At 42.7% G+C, this 25,107-nt stretch overlaps 1 protein-coding gene across 1 annotated transcript in view; it reads right to left on the bottom strand.

The window, feature by feature from the left end:
• Window positions 1-6,727: 6,727 nt before the first annotated feature.
• Window positions 6,728-25,107, bottom strand: part of LOC115467703 (protein adenylyltransferase SelO-like) — a 127,576-nt gene continuing 109,196 nt past the window's right edge. Inside the window, exons 16-19 of the mRNA XM_030199284.1 lie at window positions 24,849-24,928; window positions 20,585-20,628; window positions 16,797-16,876; window positions 6,728-9,646 (exon numbers count right to left, since the gene is read on the bottom strand). Coding sequence (XP_030055144.1) covers window positions 9,524-9,646; window positions 16,797-16,876; window positions 20,585-20,628; window positions 24,849-24,928 — 327 coding nt within the window. The 3' untranslated portion in view covers window positions 6,728-9,523. The remainder of the gene's footprint in view (window positions 9,647-16,796; window positions 16,877-20,584; window positions 20,629-24,848; window positions 24,929-25,107) is intronic.

The raw sequence follows: 25,107 nt of genomic DNA, 5'->3' as shown, positions 1-25,107 counted from the left end.
AATGGTCTTATTCTTTTCAGTTTCCACATGGAGTAGAACATCTTTTTGGTTGTGTTGTTCGCGTGAGTCTCAAGTGTTAAGTGGCGGTCGATGGTGACTCCAAGGATTTTTAAAGTTTCTGAGATTGGCAGATTTAGTTTAGGTGTGTTAATTGCAGTGAATTTATTCATGTTGTATTGGGAGGTAAGTATGAGGCATTGAGTTTTTTCTGCGTTCAGTTTCAATCGGAATGCATCTGCCCAGGGGTTCATGATGTGTAGACTTTGGTTGATTTCGTTGGAGATTTCATTGATGTTTTGTTTGAAAGGAATATATATCGTTACATCATCGGCATATATGTATGGGTTAAGGTTATGGTTTGATAGAAGTTTTGCCAAGTGGATCATCATTAGGTTGAAGATAGTTGGCGAGAGGGGGGATCCCTGCGGTACTCCACACTCAGGTGTCCATGCAGCAGACATAGTTGAGTTTGATGTGATCTAATATGAGCGTAGGGTTAAGAACCCCTTGAACCAGTTTAGGACATTGCCTCTGATGCCAAAGTATTCAAGAATGTGTAATAGGATTCCGTGGTCAACCATATCAAAGGCACTTGACATGTCAAATTGTAAGAGGAGTATATTGGTGCCGGTTGCAATCATTTGCTTAAATTTGGTCATTAGGGTAATTAATACTGTTTCTGTGCTGTGATTTGACCGGAATCCTGATTGGGCATCATGCAGTATGGAGAGCTTGTTGAGACATGGCTATCTAGGTTAAGATTTCAATCAATTGTTACGCCTAGGAGTTTCAGGGTGTCTGCAACAGGAAGAGTGTGGTTTGGTGTGTTTATATTAGTATAGTCAATTTTATTATACTGTGATGATAGTATAAGGCATTGTGTCTTTTCTGCGTTGAGCTTTAGTTGGAATGCATCTGCCCATGAATTCATAATTTGAAAGTTGAGATTGATTTTATCTGCAATTTCTGAATTCGTTTTTGAAAGAAATATATATAGTCACATCCTCAACATAAATATATGGGTTTAGGTCTTGGTTGGACAGTGATCTGGCCAGTTGTAACATCATTAAGTTAAAGAGAATCGGTGAGAATGGAGATCCCTGAGGCACACCACAATCAGGTCTCCATGGCGATGATATGACCGATTTAGATATTACCTGGTATGTTCTTGCAGTTAGAAAACTATGAAACCAATTCAGTACATTTCCTCCAATTCCATTGTATTCTAGGATGTTTAATAGAATACCATGGTTAACCATGTCAAATGCGCTGGACATGTCGAACTGTATAAGAACACTGTTACCAGTTGCAGTAATTTAATTCTTCCGATAATATATACAAGATGTTACTTTAATAGATATCACCTGTTTCTATTAACAATTGATTTGTTACTGTACCACCCTCTTTTTTTACTGCAGACTGGTTCAGTGGTTTTACTCTGCAGGTCTTTTGGAGGTGGTGGTTGGCCCATGATGAAAGCCATTATAGGTGTGTCCTCTGAGTTGGTACCCTTGGCTTATGAGGCCTTTATTTAATATTCCTTAAGAAGTAACCTTTTGTTATACACAAGGTGCATATTTATATATATCAATACAACATGAATATGTGAAGAATGAAGTCTTGTCAACTAAAGAGAGAGGTTTGCATCTTTTAATTATTTGAAAATGGTATTAAAATGTAATATACTAGGATCAAAAAAAGAAAGGCAATCTAGGAATATATAGAGGGGAAATTTTCAAACTGTTCACATTAGGATGATGCCCTTGTAAAAGCATGTATATAACTTTACTCTGAAATGTGCTACAGGTGCAAAGACCTTTGGCTGTTTACATTAGCTTTTTTGTGGGTACACATTTTTCATGGAAAATAATGTGTGTAGAGCTGAAAATGCAATCTACCAATGTTATTTTCCTACCCCAACCTAAGCAAGCTTTGGGGAATGCCTCATTTTGGGGCCCTTTCACTATGGAGTGTAGGCGCCTATGCACATACGTGCGTCAAAACTACCGCCCAGCTGCTGCGTGCCCCAGGCAGTAATTCTAATTTTTACGCGTGTCCAAAATGCGCAGCAGAAAATAATTTCTATTTTGTACCATGTGGTGCTAACTGGGTGGTAATCAGCAGTGTTTGTGTGCTGATGATTACTGCCTGGTTAATGTGTGAGACCTTACCGCTAAGTCAGTGGGTGGTGGTAAGGTCTCAAGCCCCAAATGGACATGTGCCAATTTTTTATTTTGTCACATGTCCATTTTTGGCCCCAAAAAATAGGCCTTTTTTGCAAGCACGTTGAAAAACGGATCTGCGCACGTCTAATACATGCGCCTACGCCAGCGCAGGCCATTTTTTGGTGCACCTTAGTAAAAAGACCCCTGAGGGACCCTGACAGCCACAGATGCCCAGTGCTGGAATTTTAGGATGTTGAACCTAAAGTGAGGGGGCCCAGGACCCTGAGGACCCCTTGTGGCTACACTACTGGATCTCACATACTAATGAAAAATTAAAGCAGGCCCTTTAAAAAGAAAAAAATATATATATATTAGGGATAGACTAGAAATGGGCTTAGTGTATGGGAAAGTCCTGTGTTAAAAAATGCTAAGCCCATTTCTTAGTGCCACTTAGTAAAAGGTCCCCTAAATTATTAAAAAATAAAAATATGCATAAATTAGTGAATCTTCTATTAATTCTGAGGTGTCTACCTCTGAAATGTGTCATAAGGTATGGTCTGGAATAGAAATATTACTTAAAACTATAAATATAAATGCAATTTTATAAAGAAATTAGAAATGGCGGTGCTAATTGTTAATTTCCAGATTGCTGCTTCATTTGCATGTGTAGAATTTATATTTATAGTTGCAAATAAATTATTTTATTTAATTTCGCCATGTTAATTAAGGAGTAAACTTTTTTTCCTTAAGCACTTCCACTTTGGTATCTAAAATGTTTGCAACATTCTGAGTAAACAGAGAAAAATGTAGGCAGATAGACCATATGGTCATCTACTCTCCCTATCCACTCCCTTATAGATCCTATGTACTTGTCCCAAGCTCTCTTGAATTCAGATACTGTCTTCTTCTCCATCACTGCCACCGGGAGGCCGTTCCACAAATTCACCACCCTTTTCATGAAGAAGTATTTCCTCAGGTTACTTCTGAGTCTATTCCCTTTCACTTTCATCCTATGCCCTCTCCTCGTTCCACAGATTCCTTTCAGTTTGAAGAGACTTGCCTCCTCTGTATTTATGCCACATAGGTATTTAAACATTTCTATCATATCTCCCCTCTCCTGCCTTTCTTCCAAAGTGTACATACTGAGATCTTTAAGTCTGTCCCCATATACTTTAAGTCAAAGACCATTGACCATTTTAGTAGCTGTCCTCTCGACTGACTCTATCCTGTTTATATCTTTTTGAAGGTGAGGTCTCCAGAATTGTACAAAATATTCTAAATGAGGTCACACCAGAGTTTTATACAGGGGCATCATCACCTCCTTTTTCCTACTGGCCATTCCTCCCCCTATGCACCCAAGCATCCTTCTAGCTTTCGCCGCCGCCTTTCTACCTGTTTGGCCACCTTAACATCATCACACACGATCACACCCAGGTCCCGCTCATCTTTCATGCATAAAGTTCTTCACCCCCTAAATTGTACCGGTTCCTTGGGTTTTTGCAGTCCAAATGCATGACCCTGCATTTTTTAACCTTTAAATCTTAGCTGCCAAATTCCAGACCATTCCTTTAGCTTCGCTAAGTCCTCCTCATGCTATCCACACTATCAGGGGTGCCTACTCAATTGCAAATTTTGGTATCATCCACAAACCTTACCAGACAGCCCTTCAGTCCTTTGTGCTTGTGCTGAAACAGTAGAATATGAGTGACATTGAGGGGTATTTTTGAAAGAAACATCTAAGTCAGAATTTGGACATTTTACAAAGACGTCCAAATTCCGAGGCAGGGAGAAGGTCATTTTTGAAAAAGATGGACGTCCATCTTTTGTGTTTGAAAATACCATGGACGTCCTTGAATTTGGACGTCTTTGATTTTCGGCCATTTTCTAAACAAAGATGTCCAAGTCTAAAACATCCAAAGTCAAACCATATGAATGTAGGAGGAGCCAGCATTTTTAGTAGACTAGTCCCCCTGACATGCCAGGACAGCAATCAGGCACCCTAGGGGGCACTGTATTGAACTTCATAAAATGCTCCCAGGTACACAACTCCCTTACCTTGTGTGCTGAGCCCCCCCCCCCCCCCCACAAAACCCACTACCTCCAACTGTACACCACTAACATAGCCCTTACTGGTGAAGGGGGCACCTATATGTGGGTACAGTGGGTTTCTGGTGGGTTTGGGAGGGCTCACAGTTTCCTCCACAAGTGTAACATGTAGTGGGGGGATGGGCCTGGGTCCACCTGTCTGAAGTGCACTAAACTACTCCAGGGACCTGCATACTGCTGTCATGGACCTGAATGTGACATCTGAGGCTGACATAGAGGCTGGCAAGCAGTGTTCTTCATCACACTTTTTGGGGGGTGGGAGGGGGTTAGTGACCACTGGGGGAGTAAGGGGAGGTCATCCCTGATTTCCTCCAGCGGTCATCTGGGGCACCTTTTTGTGCCTTATTCGTAGTTGTGAGGACTAACAGGATGGGACGTACAGTTTTGTAATCATTTTGACACAATATATTTTTGTTGTTTTTTCATTGCTTTTCACGCTTCATGAATATCAGTCTTTTAGGGGGAAGCACTTTCTGGACTGGGTGTGGCTCCATCCCTGCGCAATTGGTCCTCATTACCACACTGAAAAAACTTACAGATAAGTACTCATACATAGCGGGCTGCCTACGAGAGCTTTTTAGCTGATAGAAGTGGACGTTAGCAAATCAGTGATTTAATCTCCTGATTAATTTCATCAAAATGCTCTTTTAACATCTGTTTAACACCCCGCTCTAGTTTATACAGTATGAGAAATGTATATGCACATTTAATATAAGCATCTTGATTTAGAATTAATAATGTTTGATGTAATCCTTTACAACACACTTCTTTGCTATTCATAGCATGTGTATAATTAATTAATCAAGGCTCTGTGCTGCTAGATGCTTTATAGGGTCAATATGTTTGATCCTATTAACTGAGAACGCCAATGGTGCAATGATGGCTCTTTACTCAGCCGGTCACGTTTATTACGACTGACGTGTGAACTGAGCACTTTTCAAAATATATTTACATTTATAATTTAATATCAGAACATATTTTTAAAGTATATTTTGGTAACATTTTCTTTGAAAAAGATTTTTATACCTTAAGCATATATAATTGAATTAAGAGGTATAAGTTCATTTGTTTAAATCCCCAGAAAGGAAGTGAAAGCAGATGTCTAGGCTATTTTCCTGTCTTGGTTTGTGCTACATTTTTATCAGGCAACAAAAAATGTATACTTTAAACAAATAACCCTACTGAGGGATTGTTTGGCAAGAACTTCTGTTAGGGACCCTTTCACTAAAGGGTTATTCTGCGGCCACCAGCGGTAGTTCCACCTTGAGCGTGCACCATTTTTGGCACTATGGAAAATAATTCAGTATTTTTTAGGGTGGCGCTAACCTGGCAGTAATTGGGCAGCACCTTGTGATGCCAGGTTACCATGGGAGCCCTTACCACCCTCAGTGGGTGGCAGTAAGTGCTCCCCCCTCCTCCCCCCCAGCATGGCCATGTGGTAAGAATAACCTTACTGCATGTCTATGTCATTTTTAGGGGCTTTTTACCTGCTGCGGTAAAAGGGCCCTGGTGTGCGACAGTTTTGGTAAAAGGACATTTTAGTCTATGTATTAAGAAATTGATCTTAGGTAAAATGGAACTTTATCTTTGTGCTGCATAATGATCCTCTCAAACAGAGCCATTGGACCAGATCATACCATTTAGTTAATATGTATTATTTTTCAGTTTCTGAAAATTATTCTCAAGGATAACACTAGGACAATAATTCTGTATTTTATCCAGTCTCTCTGACTGATGTGTCTTTTACTAAAGCTTAGCATGAGCTAAATGCTAAGAAACTCATAGATATAAACCCCTATTCTATATATGGTGCACATAATTGTGCACGCAAATTTGGGTGTATATCCATTCTGCATGCACAGTTTAATTTAGTAATGAACCAATTGATGCCAGTAATTGGGCACTAATAATTATTAGCACTAATTGGTAAAAATTAGAATTTACACGAACGTCTTGCTTAGCACCATTCTAAAAAAATGTGTGTGTAAATTCTGGTATGCAGTTCTGAAAATGGGGTGTGGCCATGCACTTGTTTATAGCCTATTTTATATAAAACACCTGCAGAAATCATGCCTAAATTGAAACCACCAACATTTATACCTGCTTGGAAGCAAGTGAAAATGTTTGCATAAAAAGTATGCCCATATGCATATATTTTATAATATATGTGCATAAATCATGACTTCACTCATGTTCCGCCCAAACTCCACCCTAAAAGACACATACACCAAAGCTGAATACAAGTGTGCGTATTCTTGTCATCGCATTTACTTGAATGCAATGGATAATTTTACAAGAGGCATTTTATGCATTTATACTGGTATAAAATTATCCTAATGATGTCTCTGCTGTACAGTCTTTCAAAAAAACAGCAAAAACAGATATTTTATAATCGAGGAAAAATAATTTATCAGACTAAAATATTTATTGATTTTACAAATTTCTATTCCATTCAATCTAAAATTCTTGGCGGATTACAAAACATACATACATAATCACTAAAAATAAATAATCATAGCTTCAAAACTCAATTTCTCTTGAGTTCCAATTGCTAGGTTGCTGCAAAAGTAGCCCTAGCAGAAACCTCCAACTGTGTCTTGTAACAAGTTAATCAGGTCTAAACTATCTATAGAGAACTCATTTCTCATAGCTTTCTCAATACCCATGTTACTATGAGAAACAACTCCACAGGAATCTTCAATAACTGTACATGAAATCACTTGAGCATGATTGATGGAGATGTCCAAGGAAACATTTGAAGTTTCTAGTTTCCTGTGAATTACAACCTTACCTTTAACTTATGCCAACTCATAGGCCTGCGGATCTTTGGTGCATTGTTCCAGTTCTTCTACTCTCAATCACAAATCCTATAGGGACTGAGCCCGAGTTTCTTCTTGGATTTGCAACCATCTAAAATACCAAGAGTTAGTTATACCTTGCCACCCCAGTCCCCAGCTGGTATAAGTAATCTTAGGAGTGATTCGGGAGTCTATAAGAGATCTAGGCCACTTAAAGCTTCTGCCCTGCCTGGGTGCTTGAGGGAATGGGGAACCCTCACCCCCGTCTGAGAGACTTTGAGGTAAGAAGAGATTAGGCCATATATGCGTGATTTCAACAGGTTGACCTGGACACCTTCCATCTATTGATGGTCCAGTGGCAGGAGAAGAAACTTGTACTACGTATATCTACAGAGATCCTGAGGATCTGCACCCATCTCATTAGAACCAGACTGTAGAAAAACTGCAGACAAACCTTGGAGCTTCTGAGTCTCCCTATATTCAGGCTCAGAACTGTAAGTGAACATCTTTCTTAGACTGTACTTCTACTCTACTGTACCCAGTAGTGGGATCAAATAGTGAGAGAGAGGTACACAGACCTGGCTTATGGATTCAGGGCGAAGAATCTTCAGGCTCCTGTTGTGGTTAGCCAGGGAGCAATGAGATGTGAGAGGTGCCAGAGAATGAAATTTAATTTAATTCTGGCATTTATAATCGGATTAACCACCAAGCTCAAGGCAGAGAACAATCACATATTATGAACAGGTATCTTCTCTGTCCCTAGAGAACTCACAATCTTGGTTTTTGTACCTAAGGCAATGGAGGGTTAAGTGACTTTCCCAAGGTCACAAGGAGCTGCAGTGGGAATCGAACCCAGAACATCAGGATCAAAGCCCGCTGCACTAAGAAGGGTGAGAGGAGGTTTTAGCATGCTGGAAACATTTGCTTTAGACTGGCTGTAGACAGTCTAAAGCAAACATTATTTAGCCAGTAATGAACAAAAGGGTACATGGTTCTAACCTGTGCCATTAGCAGCCACCAAGAATCCCATGCAAATGTATTACAATGAGCTCATTAGTATTCTGAGCATTCCAGGGGATGCACAGCCCCAGAGCACCTAGCTCTTACAAGCAAATTTTACAACTGCTCTGGAGCTGTCGAAGAGGAAGAAAGCACAAGCAGACAGTTGCCAAAGCTATCTGCTTGTGCTCACTACCTCTCCCCCCTGCAAGCAATTTCCTGGTGGTCTGGTGGGCCTCAAAAACCCCCACACCCCAACAAAATTCTCTATTGGTTCAGTGGACCCCCGAAACATGCCCCTCCAAAACAATCTAATGGTGGTCCAGCAGACCATACCCCCCCTCCTGGCAAATGATCCTGGTGATCTATTGACCCCCTCCCTGGTTCCTTATAAAAGTTGGGCAGGAGCAACACTTCTACCCTTGGGCCCAGCCATTTTCAAAATGGTGGCACCCAGCCCCTGCCTGGTGCATTCTGGGATGCACCCAGTGAGGCTAAACACAATAAGGAGTTTTTCTCATTTGTGGTGTTTAGTCCTGCCCAGTGCATCCCAAAATACACCGGGAAGGGGCTGGGCAATGCCATTTTGAAAGCGGCAGAGATCAAGGCAGGAGGTGTTGCTTCGACCCTGCTGCCCAACCTTTTTAAGGTACCAGGAACGGGGGCATTAGACCACCATGGTCATTTGCTGGGATGAGGTCCGCTGGATCACCAATGGATTGTTTCGGGAGGCGGGGGGCAGGAGGTGTGGAAGGGATCCAGAGTCCACCAGAGAATTTTTGCAAGGGTGCAGGTGTGGTTGGGAGGTGCAGGATGAGTTTGGGGTCCACTGGACCACCATAAAATTTTGTCAGAGGTGCAGGGTTTGGTTTTGTTCAAGCTGTCAAATGCATTTGACACCTTTTGAGTTGCAATAACACCTTTTGAGTTGCAATAGCGACCGATGCATGAAGGGGGATCCATGAATCTCATTTGCATGCAATCCCCTTTGTGCATTGGTTGCTGTTTGTGACTCAGCAGGACCTGGGAAGCGGCACTGTGATGCTAAAAATGGAAAAGTACTCAGGGAAGGAATTCCCTTCTCCTTCCCTTTGATCTCTGGACAACCTGAGGGGGGCTTCAACATCCCAGTAGCACTTTCCTGTCTCATAATAAATACCGGAAAATTAACACAGTCCAGAACAAACTATTAAGAACAGCACTAGCAGTAAATCAGATTGAGATAATTCCCACCATATCCTAGCTTACAAGTGAGGTTCATTCCTGTCAAGGTATGCACAGCACTAACCCATTTGGAGACACTGTATGAATGTACAATTTTCTCCAGAGATTATATATTCACTGTCAATAGGACAGTGAACAAAATGTTGACAGTGTCTACTTCTGAGCCACAGCAATTGTTGATTATTTATTCAAATCATATCCCTTCTGGTTTCTTGTTTTTCTTCACTTTGATCAAGACGAACAGCTGACCTTGAGATTTTTGGCCCAAGAAGGAGGTCGTAGAGAGTAACCAGCTTCTTCTGCTTTTGCCTGCATCTGGAAAGGTTTCTGAAGGACTTGCTGCAGAAGACGAACCTTACAACAGTATTTCGAGACACATTAATAAATGTTCCCCAGGACAAGCTCAAAGAGAGAAAATATCTATTGTCCAAAATCGTATCCACACCTGCATAATGATGCTGAACATAATTCTACAAGCTTGCTAATTTATGTATGTGTGTATGTATGTATGTGTGTGACCTAATGAGATAAAGAACACTGTTTTTATGACATAACATCCATTATATAACATCACACACAAAAAGAATAATGAGCATTATGCTGATGATATGCATATTGCAATTAATAAGGTAAAACTCAGCTACAGTGCTCTATGATGTTTGGGAAGGTGAACCTTTCAGTGTTAGCCAGCATCTACAGAGTCTCATAAATGATTTTTCAACCATGGTTTCTGACAAAAGCATACTTTGTGAAGACTCTTAAAACCTGGGACTATAACATTTGAGAATGTAAAAAGTTGCTAACAGGAAGCTTCCGTAAAGACACAAGCAATGCTGAGTACTGTTGTATAAAATGTTACTACTAGGGGGATTCTGGGAAAACAAATGTTAAGTTCTTAGGAAAAATTTTGAAAATTATGGAAACAATATTCAAAATTCTGCATAACTATGCTTTTTCATTTTGTGCAGAATTTCCCCATCTGGGGCCTGACTCCTCCAAGTCCCAAGTCTGATGTCTCTGCCCCTCCCCATTTCCCCCCCGATTCTCTTTCTTTAAGCCCATTCTCAAGGTTACACCCTTCACAAATTAGCTTGAACACCAGCCCCTCCCTGTGCCTGACCTCCCTCCCTCTCCCCCCAGGTTCAAGGACCAGCTTTCTCTATTCTCTCTCAACAGCTCCCAGCTTTACCTCTGTCTCCTAGTTTTCTCCACCTGCCCCTCCTTCCAGCTTTTTCCCTCTCTGCTCGCCTGTTCTCTCTATTCCTACCCCTCCCAGAAGACCCTCACCTCTTTTTCTGCCATCTCCAGATTTTGCATCACCTCCCCAAAAAGATCCCATTGCCCTGACCACACCAGCTATCTTTCCCTCTGTCCTTCTGCTCCCCCTGAGTTCTCTTTCTCAGAGCTCACCTGGCAGACCAGGTCAGGCCTTCGAAGTGTAAGAGGAGGTTGAAGCCATAGAAAAAGCAGTGCTTTTTGTACAACTGCAGCTTGCTCTGGACTCTGGTGCAAGTTGAAAAATTATTGAGCAAGTGGTTCAGTGTATGATCCAAATGGGCAGCATCTGTCACTGTCACAACTATAGACAACAGCAAGAGACACATGTAGCTCAAGCTGCTGCTGTGGCACACGCCGTGGCCTGGCCCTGGCAAGGAAGTGGGAACCCAGCACAGCTGGCCTGCCCCACCCAAAATTTAATGGAATGGATAGAGTCCAGAGATCACTGCTGTGTTGCTGTGAGCCAGCTCAGTCAAGCCACAGAATAAGATGGGAGGGGGAGGGGAGAAATTGGAAGGCGCTGGAGATTTGGAAATGCTGGAAAGAATAGGAATAAAGAGATAGGGGATGTGCTAGCCCCTGGGGGGGGGCAAGAGATGGAGGAAATGCTGGACATCGGGGAATATGGGGAGATGTTGAAATGGGAGAAATGGGAAGATGGCGGAGATACGGGCACATGAGGGGGAAGAACGTGAAAATTGAGACTATACTGGACACAGGGGGAACAGGGAGATGGAGGAGATACTGGGCACAGGGGCAGTGGGGAAATGGTGAGACAGAGAGGATGCTGGACATAGAGGAGGGAATAAGGAGACAGAGAAGGGATGCGGGGCTTCTCCTTAGGCGCATCCCACCTCAGGACGCGCCTGAGAGGCCCCGTCCCCGACGACGCACGCTGGCAAAAGGCTATCGGAATCGTCGGTGCGGTGCTGGAGGGAGAACGGCGCTTCAAGGACTAAAAATAAACAGACCACGCGGACGGGGAGAGCCGTCAGAAGAGAGAGAGGGGATGGCGAAGGGAGAAAGCGCTGCCAAGGTAGGCCGAGGGAGACAGAAGAAAATGCCGGGGGGGGGGGGGAGGGAATATTTTAAAATTACTGTGTAGGGGTGGGGTTGGGAACAGCCCACCCAGGTTAATGCGGGGCCCGCCCAAAATGGCAGGTCTGGCTACGCTGCTGTGCAGGACATACGCGGAACAGAGAGATGCTGTATGAGGGGAATAGAAAATGAGAGAGGGGAGGTGGGTAGAGAGATTAGATTTATTGAAAGACAGGAGAATAAAGCTGGGGAAAGATAGAGTGATAGGGAATGGGTGGGCTGGGCTGAGAGAAAGAAATTTAGTTTAGCTTATTAAAATTTGATATACCACTTGGCTTTGGTAGGTCTGAGTGGTTTACAAAAATAAAACATATAATAAGACACAAATCCTAATAATAACTCCATAGATGGATAGGAAAGGCCACACCACTTACAATGAAGGCAATAATCATAAAACATTCAAACATCCAGCATATAAACACTACAGACAGAACCCCACCAAGCACCTTACACCTCTGGCAATCCATATGCCTGAGTTAAAAAAAATGTGTTTTAAGTAAACCCTTAAACTTAATAAGACTTGGTTCAGATCTGAACCAAGGCTGGGAACTCTCCAAAAAAAAAAGGCACTCTCAAGGGTCATCTTTCATCGGGCCTTGGTCACCTGAGGAGTAGCCAGCTGATGTCCATATAGGAAGCTCAAGGCCCTCCTGGAGGCATAGTGGAGAGCCAAGGAAGCCAAATATGTGCAAACCTGATTATAGTAAGCTTTATGGGTCAAAATCACAAGTTTAAAATCAATCCTATATTTTATAAGCAACCAGTGATAAGAAATATAGAAAGGGGTAATACTATAAAATCCATCAACATTCGCTAATAGCAGAATGGCAGCATTCTGCAGTGTCCAAAATCTTTTAAAACTTGAACCCAGAAGACCAGAATACACAACATTACTATAGTCAAGACAGGATAAAACAAGGGCATAAATCAACAGGTGCAATGTTGCCTCAGCCAATATGTATTTTATTTATTTATTTGGTGCATTTTTACCCCACATTTTCCCACATAAGCAGGCGCAATGTGGCTTACATTAAGTCAAGAGGATACAATTCAATACAGAGATGGCACAGAAACAGAATGTGACAGGAGGGGAAGGTACATGGGAGGACACGGTTAAATGACAGGGGTGAAGAGCCAACAAGAGATAGAGGTTAAACAGAGGAGTAGCCAGGGGGATAAGCCTTGGCGAATAAGAAGGTTTTTCAGGTCTTCTTGAACTGATGATGGTCGACGAGCTCCTTAAGCTGTCATGGCAGAACATTCCAGGATTGTGGACTGATGTAGGGGAAGGACGAAGCATAAAGAGTTCATTTTAATGAACGTTACTGCCTTAACATATAAAAACCTGTTCACATCACACTAGAAAATTGGTCCTTAAACAACAAACAGTAGACAGTGAGGACTCCCAAATATTTAAAGGGGTTAACAGCTGTTATTGGGCACTCAAACAGTACTGGTGTCAAAGACAGTCATTCTAAATGCCCAGAAAGCCAGCATACTAAAGTCTTATCAGTATTCAGTATCAGTCCATTGGTTGTGACCCTATCTGCAATTTTATCCAGGAAATGCTGCAAATGAGATAAGTCCATGGAAGAAATTACTACTAGTACTACTACTTAGCATTTCTATAGCGCTGCCAGGGTTAAGCAGCGCTGTACAAGTTTAAATTGAAACCTTCACCAGAAATAGAATATTGTCTATATACGGTAACAATGCACTCTAATACCAAGGTCATAGATAAGCGAGATAAAGGGACTCAGAAAGATCCTAAATAAAATAGGTGATAACACCAAACCCTGGAAAATCCTGCACTTCAAAAAGCTATACATAGGTGCTATAAAAAAGAGGCGTGGTTGGTATGACGTGAAATCTGGATAGCGAAGAAGAAAATAATGGAAGCAAAGGGGATGGATGAAAGGCATGGGAAAAACAAAGGTAGAAAAAAGAATTTTATTTTCAATTTTGTATTGGAACATTGCAATGTACTGTATATCTGCTATCTTTATATTTTGCACAGTACAGGGGTAAATGTTTCAATTTTTCTGATGTTGTACTTACACAAGAGTCGGCTTCTAAGTGTTACTTTGGGGTCGCTGAGCCCCTCTTCTTGTTTTTGTTAAAACAGGAGGTGTTATGTTGTGGCAGCATATTGCTTCAGTTTTTAACATTATACTAAATGAAAATGAAGTTTCTTTTCCAGGTTTAGGAAAGGCCTTTGTGACTAAAGAACTGGGATTTCATTAGCTTCAAGTACCAAATAATAATTGGTGTGTATAGAAGTTTAACACATATACCTGTGAATGCTACTGCTACAGAGAAATCAAGACATCTAACACAGGATACAGACAATGCAGCAGCATTCACATTAGCACTGCATGTACCTTAGCACAAGGAGAAAGAGAGAGTGTAAATGTGTAAATGCTATGGATGGTGGGGGGAGGGGGGTGAGAAAGCATGTGACTGCCAGGGACAAGGCAAAAGGAGACAGCAATTTACTTGAGCATCTGCATATGTGTGTTGGTTGTCCATTGCACTAGGTAAAAACTTGTCCTCTGGAGAAGGAACCTACCAACTGTACCTTGATTCCTTCTCTTCTAGAAACCCTAGACTTATTATCAATCCTTTTATAACAGGAAAGAGAAGAAATGGATTCAACAGAAGAGAAAGTCCAGTTGGAAAAGGCATATCCAGCCCCAAAATGAAAACCAGAACCAATTTGTCACGGTCTCAGGCTGTAAGCAAACAGTCACAGACTCAGGAACAACGTGAGCTCTTGGGCTGCAGTCCATGAACAGCAGCAGGCAAAACCCTCCACCCAGAATTGGCCTAACCAAGCAGGAATGGAGCAGACTAGAAGTGCATGCAATAAGCACACAGGCAGAAACAGACTAGAAGTGCACAGAGCACACAGGCTGTACTAAGACACAAACCAGGACTGGACTGAACAAGCAGGACTGGAGCACAATAGAAAAACTTGAAGAGCTGAAAACAACTAAGAAAACAAAGGGGAAGGCACTGAAAATAAAAACTATAAAGAAAATGAGGCAAATGGAGGAAAACCCACACAGGAAGGCACCGAAAAAGTATCTGTTGAAAAGTGCAAACGAGAGACCACAAAGACATGACCTCTCAGCTCCATGGAAAAAAAAACCAGACTGAGGAACTTGCACCCACCAGTCGGGCAGGAAGGCACCTGTGCTTGCACAGCAGAACCCTGCTAGAATTTTCTATAGATGTATACGCTAGGCAGCAACTGCACTAGGCTCCGTCAGATGATGATACCCAGATGCGAGAATCCTAATGGACTGTTTGTCCTCAAAGAAAATGTATTTAAGTATCTAAGAGGTGTGTCGACTAGTGTGGTTCTCTTTTAAGAATTTTTTAAAAACTAATAAGCTATTACTAATCAAGACCTCCTGAAATATACTTTCTTTTCCCAGATAATCAAAATGTAGTTAACTACCTTGTGTCTCGCTTCCAACCAATGCCAAAAAATTCTAATTTAGGGGCCCTTTTACTAATCTTAGTTAAGCAGCTAATGGCAAGATTCAGCATGGTAAACAGCAGTGTGGACCTACACTCCTGTCTACTGCTCTAAAAGGGTGGCCTTTACATTAAAAGTCCCACATTAGCTGACTAATGCGGGAGTGGGTGGGACATGGGTGGGCGGAGGTATGGCTGGCTGTGATAGCTAGCACAGCTCAGTAGTTGTCACTATTGACGAAAGTACAGTTGAACTTAACGTAACCTGAAAAAGAGGCAGAAACTGCAGTAGTGCTTCTGGCAGTATGGAAGCATAATGCACTGTCAGGGTAGGTGCTGTGGCGCTATCCCCCCCCCCCCCCCAACACACACACACACACACACACACACATACATCCCTCCCCCAATCTTCCCAGTCGCACATACTAATCCCCGACAGTTAGGGTTACCATATTTTGTTCCCCAAAAAGGACACATGCCCCGCCCCCACCGCACACCCCGCCCCCTTTCGCACCCTCCCTCCGCCCCTTCACACCCTCGCTCTGCCCCCTGTCACATACCCCGTTGCCCCCCCCTCCCCTTACTACTGCCCTGGTGGGCTAGTGACCTCTTCGGGGCAGGAAAGAGCCCCCTCTTTCCTGCCCAGAGCACTGCCCTGCAACCATCCTTCCTGTTGGTGATCTTGACGCCGATTCAAAATGGCTGCCGAGAGTTGAAGTTTCGCGAGGTCACTTCAATTCTCGGTGGCCATTTTGAATCGGCGCCGAGGATCACCAACAGGAAGAATGCATGCAGGGCAGCGCTCCGGGCAGGAAAGAGGGGGCTCTTTCCTGCCCCAAAGGCGGAAGAGGTCACAAGACCACCAGGGCACTAGTAAGTAAGGGGAGGGGAGACTAGCCCACCAGCCTGCCCGTTTGTCCATAAATCCGGACAAACGGGCAGATTGGCAAAACCCGCCCGGTTGCCCGGTCATGCCCTCAAAAAGAGGGCATGTCCAGGTAAATCCGGACATATGGTAACCCTACCGACACCTCTCAATCCAAACATAAAGTCCCTTCCACCAACAACCCAGTCCCCTGGCAAACAACCCCCCCCCCCCTTACCTAGAAAACCCTGTCTGCTGCCAGAAAACCCCCATCCCACCCCCCCAGGACTCACCCTGGGGGTTTGCATCCGTAGCCAGCAGTCCTAGACAGCAGCAATTCCTTTTTGTTGCTGTCTGGGTAAGTGCTGAAATCCAAAATGGCACTGATAACCCCTGGCGGTAGTCATGGGGTACTACAACTAGGGGTTATCCTTCCATTTAAGGGCTGCTGCAGGTTTAAATAAAAACAAAAACACCTTTTTGCAGTCCTAACTTTATCTGGTTAGCTATCTGAATATTGCTGCTAACTGAATAACCTCTGGCCCACCCCAAGACTGTCCAGATAGTGCTGAGGTGGTCAGAGGGAATATTCAGCAGCACCATCTGGTTAGTGTCACTGAATAACTCACTCACCAGTAGCTGCTAAGCAGATAAAGCCTCTGAATAACAGCTGGAAAGTTTTTTAAATAAATATACAGCACAATAATACTGAAATAGATTGCCACCAAAACAACACAGCACCTAACCTAAAAATATGACAGTATTAGAAGCCAGATTTACCTCTGTAAAATCATTCATTTCAGCCTTGCGGATTGCAGATTCTGCCATCCAGTTTCGGAGCACATATCTAGGATTGACCCCTGAAAGCCAAAGCAATGCAGATGATATTGTAAACACTCTTTTGTGAACATCGAAAAGAAATATTTGTTTAGCACGTTTGCTTTATCGTGATCTCTCTCCATATAGCCATTCTCAGCATTTTTCAGTCTTATAATTCCATTCCTATCTTTTCTCCTTTCCCCAGTATACCTGAAAAAGGTCTCGTCACCTCTCTTTACATCTTTTAGCCATTTTTTCTTCTGCTTGCGCTTTTGCTAGCTAGATTTCCCTCTTTGCTTCTTTGAGTTTAATCTAGGTGCTCCCCTTCACCTCTAAGGGCTATGGTAGTGGTGTACAATTGTGGGTAGTGGGTTTTGGGAGGGTTTCGGAGGGCTCAGCACACAAGGTAAGGGAGCTATGTACCTGGGATCAATTTATGAAGTCCACTGCAATGCCTCCTAGGGTGCCTGGTTGGTGTCCTGGCATGTCAGGGGGACCAGTGCACTACAGATGCTGGCTCCTCCCAAGACCAAATGGCTTGCATTTGGTCGTTTCTGAGATGGACATCCTTGGTTTCGATTATCGCTGAAAATCAGAAATGACCAAGTCTAGGGACGACCATCTCTAAGAATGACCACATTTCAGGATTTGGGCATCCCTGACCGTATTATCGAAATGAAAGATGGATGTCCATCTTGTTTCAAAAATACGGGTTTCCCCGCCCCTAGATGGGATGTTTTGCGAGGATGTCCTCATCAAAACTTGGCTGTCCCTTTCGATTATTCCCCTCCACGTCAAACAAACTATGGACAAATGGTACTAAAAGAAAACAGAATAGTTTTCCCAAAGGTGGTGCTGCTGCTAACAAGCATCTGGATAAAATACAGGAGGGATATAGAAAAAAACTGGGAAAGCAGTCATCTTAAAGGGGATGAGGTTAAATGCTGGATGATGAAAGCTGACTGGTGGGGATTGAGACTAGAGGGGGATGGGGGGGGGGGGGGGGAGAAACAAGCAAAAGTGCTGACCACAACTGACTATATTTGCATGGGGGATCTTATGCATTCCTGCTACCAGCACATCTTCTGAGAAGACATTTTCTATTAGAGGAAGGACTGTGGAAGACAGGAGAGCTAGACTGAATCCCGAGATTGTTGATGACTTATAAATCATAACAGTGCTTCATAAGGTATATTTCTCCCCTGCTAGGACATACAGAGCGGGTTGTATTTGTACTCCTGGACATTTTAACAGGGTGGAATAGGGTTCCTTGGGGTAATAGAAGTCAGCTATTGCTCAGGTTGGAAGGGTAGAGGGTGGTGGTGGGGGTTATTATAGTTTCTAATTGTTATTATTATTTTCTATTTGTGATTTATAAACAACAGTTGCACAGAACAGTGTTCCTTTTTAAATAAAAAATCATAAGTGTTTGAGGCTTCTGCAGATGCAGACAGAGCCCGCGGGGATGGGGCAGGGACACAGACAGAGCTCACAGGGATGGGGACAGAGCCTGAGGGGACAGGGACAAACTTTGTTTCCATGTCATTCTGTAATTGAGATTGCCTGGGTTGGAGCTGAAGGAGAATATTAGTTTGGAAAAAGTGGGGGGGGGGGGCAAAACAGAGAGCGAGAGAATACTGGGGTAAGAGGGCAGCAGAATACATGGGAGAGAAGGGCTGGGTGACAGGGATACAGAATGTGTTGGGGGAATGGGCTTAGGGAAAGAGATAATATTGGACAATAGACTTTATTTTAGTCACTGTAAATGTGCTGAGCAGCTGAACTGACAACATTATCAGAGGGGGGAACCCCCTATCTAGACCAGCTGTATCATTGCAGGGGCCACTTTGTCCAACAATGATCTTGGCTCTCACAATGAAGGTTGTTTTGGGGGGGGGGATTTTTTTTTTTTGCCAAAGTGGTCCCTGCTTTAATAACAATGAAGATCATTGCTCTAATACTTAAACACATCAACCTCAAGCAAATGTCTTAAAGTTGTTTTCATCTGAGATGATGCAGGATATCTTTAGATTGAAAAATCAATCATCTTCTACTTAAACAGAGGAAATGGGTGGGGGTGGGGAGCAGATCAAGCAACTGGCTCTATATATTTACAGGAAGCCCATGACAAGGTTAAGCTTATTCTCATTATCATGAAATTCCCCCACAAAGATTTAACAACAGTGAAGAGGGAATTATATTCAGACTTGTTACTCTCTATTATCTGATGCACTTAAATCTGAGCCTGACCTTTTCCTAAGTTGTCTCCTACAAATATAATTAATTGCTGGATATCATCTATCCTTATCAAGCCACGGACAAACATAACTGGCACTGCTTCCTTATCTTAGCAGTGCACGGTTTAATTCAATAGCAATTTGTGAACTCAACCAGGACAATGCAAGATCCCTCTTATACATAGCAGGAAAGCATGGATTCATCACTCACAAGCCAAGATAGAGAAAACAAAAGCAGCAGAACACACAATCAACATCCCAGATGTCACTGCCATCTCCAGCTTGGCTAATCATACACAAGACAATGCACACTCTTCACATTTCTCACTCACTCAATGAAAGTACGGTAAGAGCAGATCTACAGCTGATCGATGAAGTCAAACGAAAGGTTAAGGTGAACCTGAGGTGATCTGAACACAGCTCTAAACTGCCACTAAAATACTGATCCCATGCTTATTCTTGGTGCAATGTCAGGAGAGGAATCAAAGACACGCCTGTCCCATTGCAATAGGCAAAGGCTGCCAGTGAGCACATTCAGACAGCTTCACTGGAAAATGGAAGCACCTAATGCTGCCATCGCCTATTTCTCTCTTGAATTAATACAGAACTCATCTGAGTGGTTGGGCTGGTGGTTGGGAGGCGGGGATAGGGCTGGGCAGACTTATACGGTCTGTGCCAGAGCCGGTGGTGGGAAGCGGGACTGGTGGTTGGGAGGCGGGGATAGTGCTGGACAGACTTGTACGGTCTGTGCCAGAGCCGGTGGTTGGGAGGCGGGGATAGTGCGGGGCAGACTTATACGGTCTGTGCCCTGAAGAGCACAGGTACAAATCAAAGTAGGGTATACACAAAAAACAGCAAATATGAGTTATCTTGTTGGGCAGACTGGATGGACCGTGCAGGTCTTTTTCTGCCGTCATCTACTATGTTACTATGTTACTATGAACAGCAACTATGGTGGGGAGGGGGGGAAGGGCAGAGAATGAGTCAATAATTGTGTTGGGTCTATTTAATAAAGTCCAGTTTGACACCCCCTATTCTTGAAAGCTCCTTGTGCTTTTTTGGCTCTCAATAATTGTGTTGTGCTACTTAGATAATTTAGATTGAGATGGGTATTAAGCTGTGGTAAGATAGCTCATTTTACTGCAGGAGTAACTAACCTCCGGTACCTTAGTGTCTCAGGTTAGTAACTCCTATGATAGATATAAATTTATACTGCTGCTGCAGCTAGGAACATTGAGCACTCCTAGCTGCAGTAGCAGAAAGGCAGCAGTCCCAATGTCAGGCCTTCCATCTTTTAAAGGGGCTGGTGGTGGAATACATTAACTCAACCATTCTTAAACAAAGCACATGCCAACAAAGGAATGCATCAAAACACTAATCAGCCTTGCACAGACACTGCACAGGAAATCTCTATCACCCTGGATAAAAGGGAACATTCTTTCATATCGTACTTTTTCAGGCATTAAGCACTGAAAAGCCAAGTAGCCTTAACCCAAGAATAAATTCACTCACTTGTCATTCTTTGTCTTCTTTTAGTATCTGAATCACTGGTGTTCCTAAATGTTCAAAAGAGTACGAGATTTAGTTAGTATGTTTTAGACATGTCTCCCATTTTTTTCTGATTCTCAGGCATTGACAATGCTGGTAACACAGGAGACAGAGTGACAATTATGCTATTAATCTCGGGGGGGGGGGGGGGGGGGGGGGAAAGGGCGGGGTTACAATTTGTGCTCATAAAGGGCAATTCACTTAAATTTACACACCAGATGAGCCATGCTAGTCTTTACCTGCCATCATTTATCATGATATTATGCTACGTAAGCATGCACCTAAATGTACAGAATACTGACAATTAGGCACCTAAATGTACACTTACCCCCCAAAAATGTCATTTGGGTGCCTAACAGGCTTATTTTCGAAAGAGAAGGGTACTCATCTTTCGACACAAATTGGGAGATGGGCGTCCTTCTCCCAGGGTCGCCCAAATCAACATAATCGAAAGCCAATTCTGGGAGTCCTCAATTGATTTCCGTCGCGAGGACGACCAAAGTTCCCGGGGGCATGTCGGAAGCTTAGCGAAGGCGGGACTGGGGCGTGCTTAACACATGGACGTCCTCGGCCGATAATGGAAAAAAGAAGGACATCCATGACGAGCACTTGGCTGACTTTACTTGGTCCATTTTTTCTTGCAACCAAGCCTCAAAAAGGTGCCCGAACTGAACAGATGACCACCGGAGGGAATCGGGGATGACCTCCCCTTACTCCCCCAGTGGTCACTAACCCCCTCCCACCCTCAAAAAAGAAACTTTAAAAATATTTTTTGCCAGCCTCTATGCCAGCCTCAAATGTCATACCCAGCTCCCTGACAGCAGTATGCAGGTCCCTGGAGCAGTTTTAGTGGGTGCAGTGCACTTCAGGCAGGCGGACCCAGGCCCATCACCCCCTGTTACACTTGTGGTGGTAAATGTGAGCCCTTCAAAACCTACCACAAACCCACTGTACCCACATGTAAGTGCCTCCCTTCACCCCTTATTTATTACATTTATATCCCACATTTTCCCACTGATTGCAGGCTCAAAGTGGCTTACATAAATCTGTAGTAAGGCTACAGTGCAAGAAGAACAATTATACAAATTGAGAATAAGATAGGAAATAACAATTAAACTGCAATAGGCAAGAGATATTAACAGGTCATTAGTATTCTTGGATCTTATTAATAGTAAGAATTAATTCAAATTAAGTTGAACCTGGAAAATAAGCCTTCTTAAACAATACTGATTTCAATAATTTGGTAGTGTTGTACAGTTGTGGGGAGTGGATTTTGGGGGGCTCAGCACCCAAGGTAAGGGAGCTATGCACTTGGGAGCAATTTATGAAGTCCACTGCAGTGCCCCCTAGGGTGCCCAGTTGGTGTCCTGGCATGTCAGGGGGACCAGTGCCCTACGAATGCTAGCTCCTCCCATGACCAAAGGGCTTGCACTTGGTCGTTTCTGAGATGGGCGTCCTCGGTTTCCATTATCGACGAAAACCGTGGACGACCATCTCTAAGGACGACCTAAATGTTGAGATTTGGGCGTCCCCGACCATATTATCGAAACTAAAGATGGTCGCCCATCTTGTTTCGATAATACGGATTTCCCCGCCCTTCACCATGACGTCCTGCGAGGACGTCCTCAAGAAAACTTGATTATGCCCCTCCACGTGATATTCTCCAAACAGGTGCTCAAATGGCAGAATGCATATTTGTAAGTGGGGCATTCATATGGGTGGAGCATGAGTGGGCCATAGCAGGGCAGAAATTTAGGTGGGCAACTTACACAAGTGGCCCGCATGGCTGCTACATTTAGGTGTCCCCATCTATGGCAGATAGAAATGGGGGACACTAATACTGGGCATCCAAATATGCACTAACATTGAAAAAGTATATGTCAAAAAAAGGCAAAAAAAAAGTTATTTCCTTGAGTTTTTTTGCCATTTTCTCAACAACCACTTTGAATTTCAACGAGAAATGTTACATACTTAGGGCCCAGTTTAATAAGCTGCGTTATAGGCACGTTAGCATTTTTAACACGCATTAACTATGTTCACACCTACAATATCCTTATAGGCGACTACATAGGGCAGGCGCTAATTGTAGGCGTGTTAAAAATGCTAACGCACCTTAGTAAACAGGGCCCTTAATTAGTTGTCATACTTACATATTACTATTATACAACATTTAATTCTCTTAAGCTATGTTGATGTTATTGACATTTTAGTGTTACTACCTAGAGATTTTTGCGTGTTAAAAATGTTTCAGCTAAAACATTAAACAATAGAATAGCATCATTGAAGCAATACAATTAACAAAGCGTCAGAATTCTGCAGTCACTGTGAATGTTCAAAGTGTCCACTCCCAGCTTTAACATTGGCCTTCAGTCACTTTGGGAAGTTCTTAACAGCCTTGTCGATTGCAGCACTTCCTCAAGTTCGGGGATTGTTTACGGCTTTGGGTAAAGCTTGTGATAAGCCTCCAACATTGCTCCCCAGACAAAAGTCTATATCACTGTGACATCATTAAAAGTAAGCTGGTACCCAGCTTTTTTCAAATAATGGTAGTTTTACAGTGCAAATATTTTTCAACACGCAAAAATCATTGGGTGGTCACACCACAAAGTCTTTAACTTCACTGTGTTTAAAGATAATCTCATTCCACTCAGCACTCAAACGTAGATAGTAACAACAAATAAAGCTGGGAAATTTTACTTGAAATTCCAGTTGCAGAGAAAGTAGCAAAAAAAAAAAAAACCTCTGGGTATTTTTTTTTTATTCACCTTGTAGAATAAGCTGTCACCCTGCATTATTGGGACACCTAAATGGAGGGAGACTTGTTGTAAAATTACTCCCATACTTTATAATATAAATTTGTTTGTACTAAATAGTAGGTGGAAATGCATGCAGGTATTTTTCATGGTTGTAATTTTCAAAGAGAAAGTATGCACAAATCTGCCTTAGAAAAACAGTGTAACTTATACACATATGTGCCACACAAGTTAGGTTCCTATTATAAAATTATCCCCTGTATGATCATGAACAAGTCTTTTACCTGTATATATGATTTGTTGAAGGCCGGGGAGTGGAGGGGTAGCCTAGTGCTTAGTACAGAGGACTTTGATCCTGGTTCAATTCCCACTGCAGCTCCTTGTGACTCTGAGCAAGTCACTCAGGGGTCCTTTTACAAAGGCACACTGAAAAATGGCTTGCGGTAGTGTATGCGTGGGTTTTGGGCGCGCGCTAAAAAAAATCCATTTTTTAGCGCGCCTGTATAAAAGGCCTTTTTTAAAATTTTTGCCGAAAATGGATCTGCAGCAAAATCAAAATTGCTGCACGACCACTTTGGGTCTGAGACCTTACCACCAGTCACTGACCTAGTGGTAAAGTCTCACGCGGTAATAACCTATGCGCGCCAAATGCCACTTGGTACGTGTCCGATACGCACAGCAAAAAATAAAAATTACCACAAGAGCCACACGGTAGCCATGCGGTAACTCCATTTGGTGCGCATTGGGCGCACGTAGACGCTTACGCAGCTTAGTAAAAGGGCCCCTCAGGGAGTCTTTTACTAAAACTTACCTCAAGTTTATAGCAGGGCCCATAGGAATAAAATGGGCCCTGCTGCAAATAACTCGAGCTAAGATTTAGTAAAAGACTCCCTTAACCCTCCATTGCCCTAGGTATAAAATAAGTGCCTGTATATAATATGTAAACTGCTTTGAATGTAACTACAGAAAAGCGGTATATTAAGTCCCATTCCCTTTTGAAGTGATGTGCATACTGATGACTCCATATAAAAATTATTATTAGCCTCCAAAAGGGAGCTTAGTTCTGCTAAACTTAAGCTAGAAGTAGCAGTGAAAGTCACCACAAGGGTTGTAAACCATGGAGATAACAGAAAGAACAAACAAATCCATTCAAAATGCTGTGCTTCTAATCTGGCTTTAACAGCTGACTGTGTGAAGAGTTTTCATTAATTAGAATATGGTTGTTTGAAATTAACTAATATGATTGACAGTCTCAGAAGACATTCTCTTAAGTCATAAATTCACTATCAGAGTTATGGCTTTTAGGAAGATTATTAAAGATTATTAAAACCATATGATACATGCATAACAATGTCAATGCTGGATTGGTCTTAGGGTTCACTACCCTTGTCATACTTAATTCACTTGGGATTTACAGTACCTGTAACTCAGGTGCCAGGCAATTATTTATAAAGCAATTATTACATGCATCTTACTTTTGCAATCTTAGGAGATACAAAACGACCCAGTCTGAAAAAGACGTGTGTACAGCAACATCCCGGAGAGCCCAAAATTCCTAAATAGAAAAATTAATATTTGTTATAATATAAAGATTTAAGTACATCCTGCAATAATGAACTATCACATAATAAATGGTAGATAAGCTTGATCCATTGTAGTGGAGGAGTGGCCTAGTGGTTAGGGTGGTGGGCTTTGGTCCTGGGGAACTGAGGAACTGAGTTCGATTCCCACTTC

Source organism: Microcaecilia unicolor, chromosome 1 (genome assembly GCF_901765095.1).
Source record: "Microcaecilia unicolor chromosome 1, aMicUni1.1, whole genome shotgun sequence".
NCBI classification, from domain to species: domain Eukaryota; kingdom Metazoa; phylum Chordata; class Amphibia; order Gymnophiona; family Siphonopidae; genus Microcaecilia; species Microcaecilia unicolor.
This window is presented reverse-complemented; position numbering and strand designations above follow the sequence as displayed.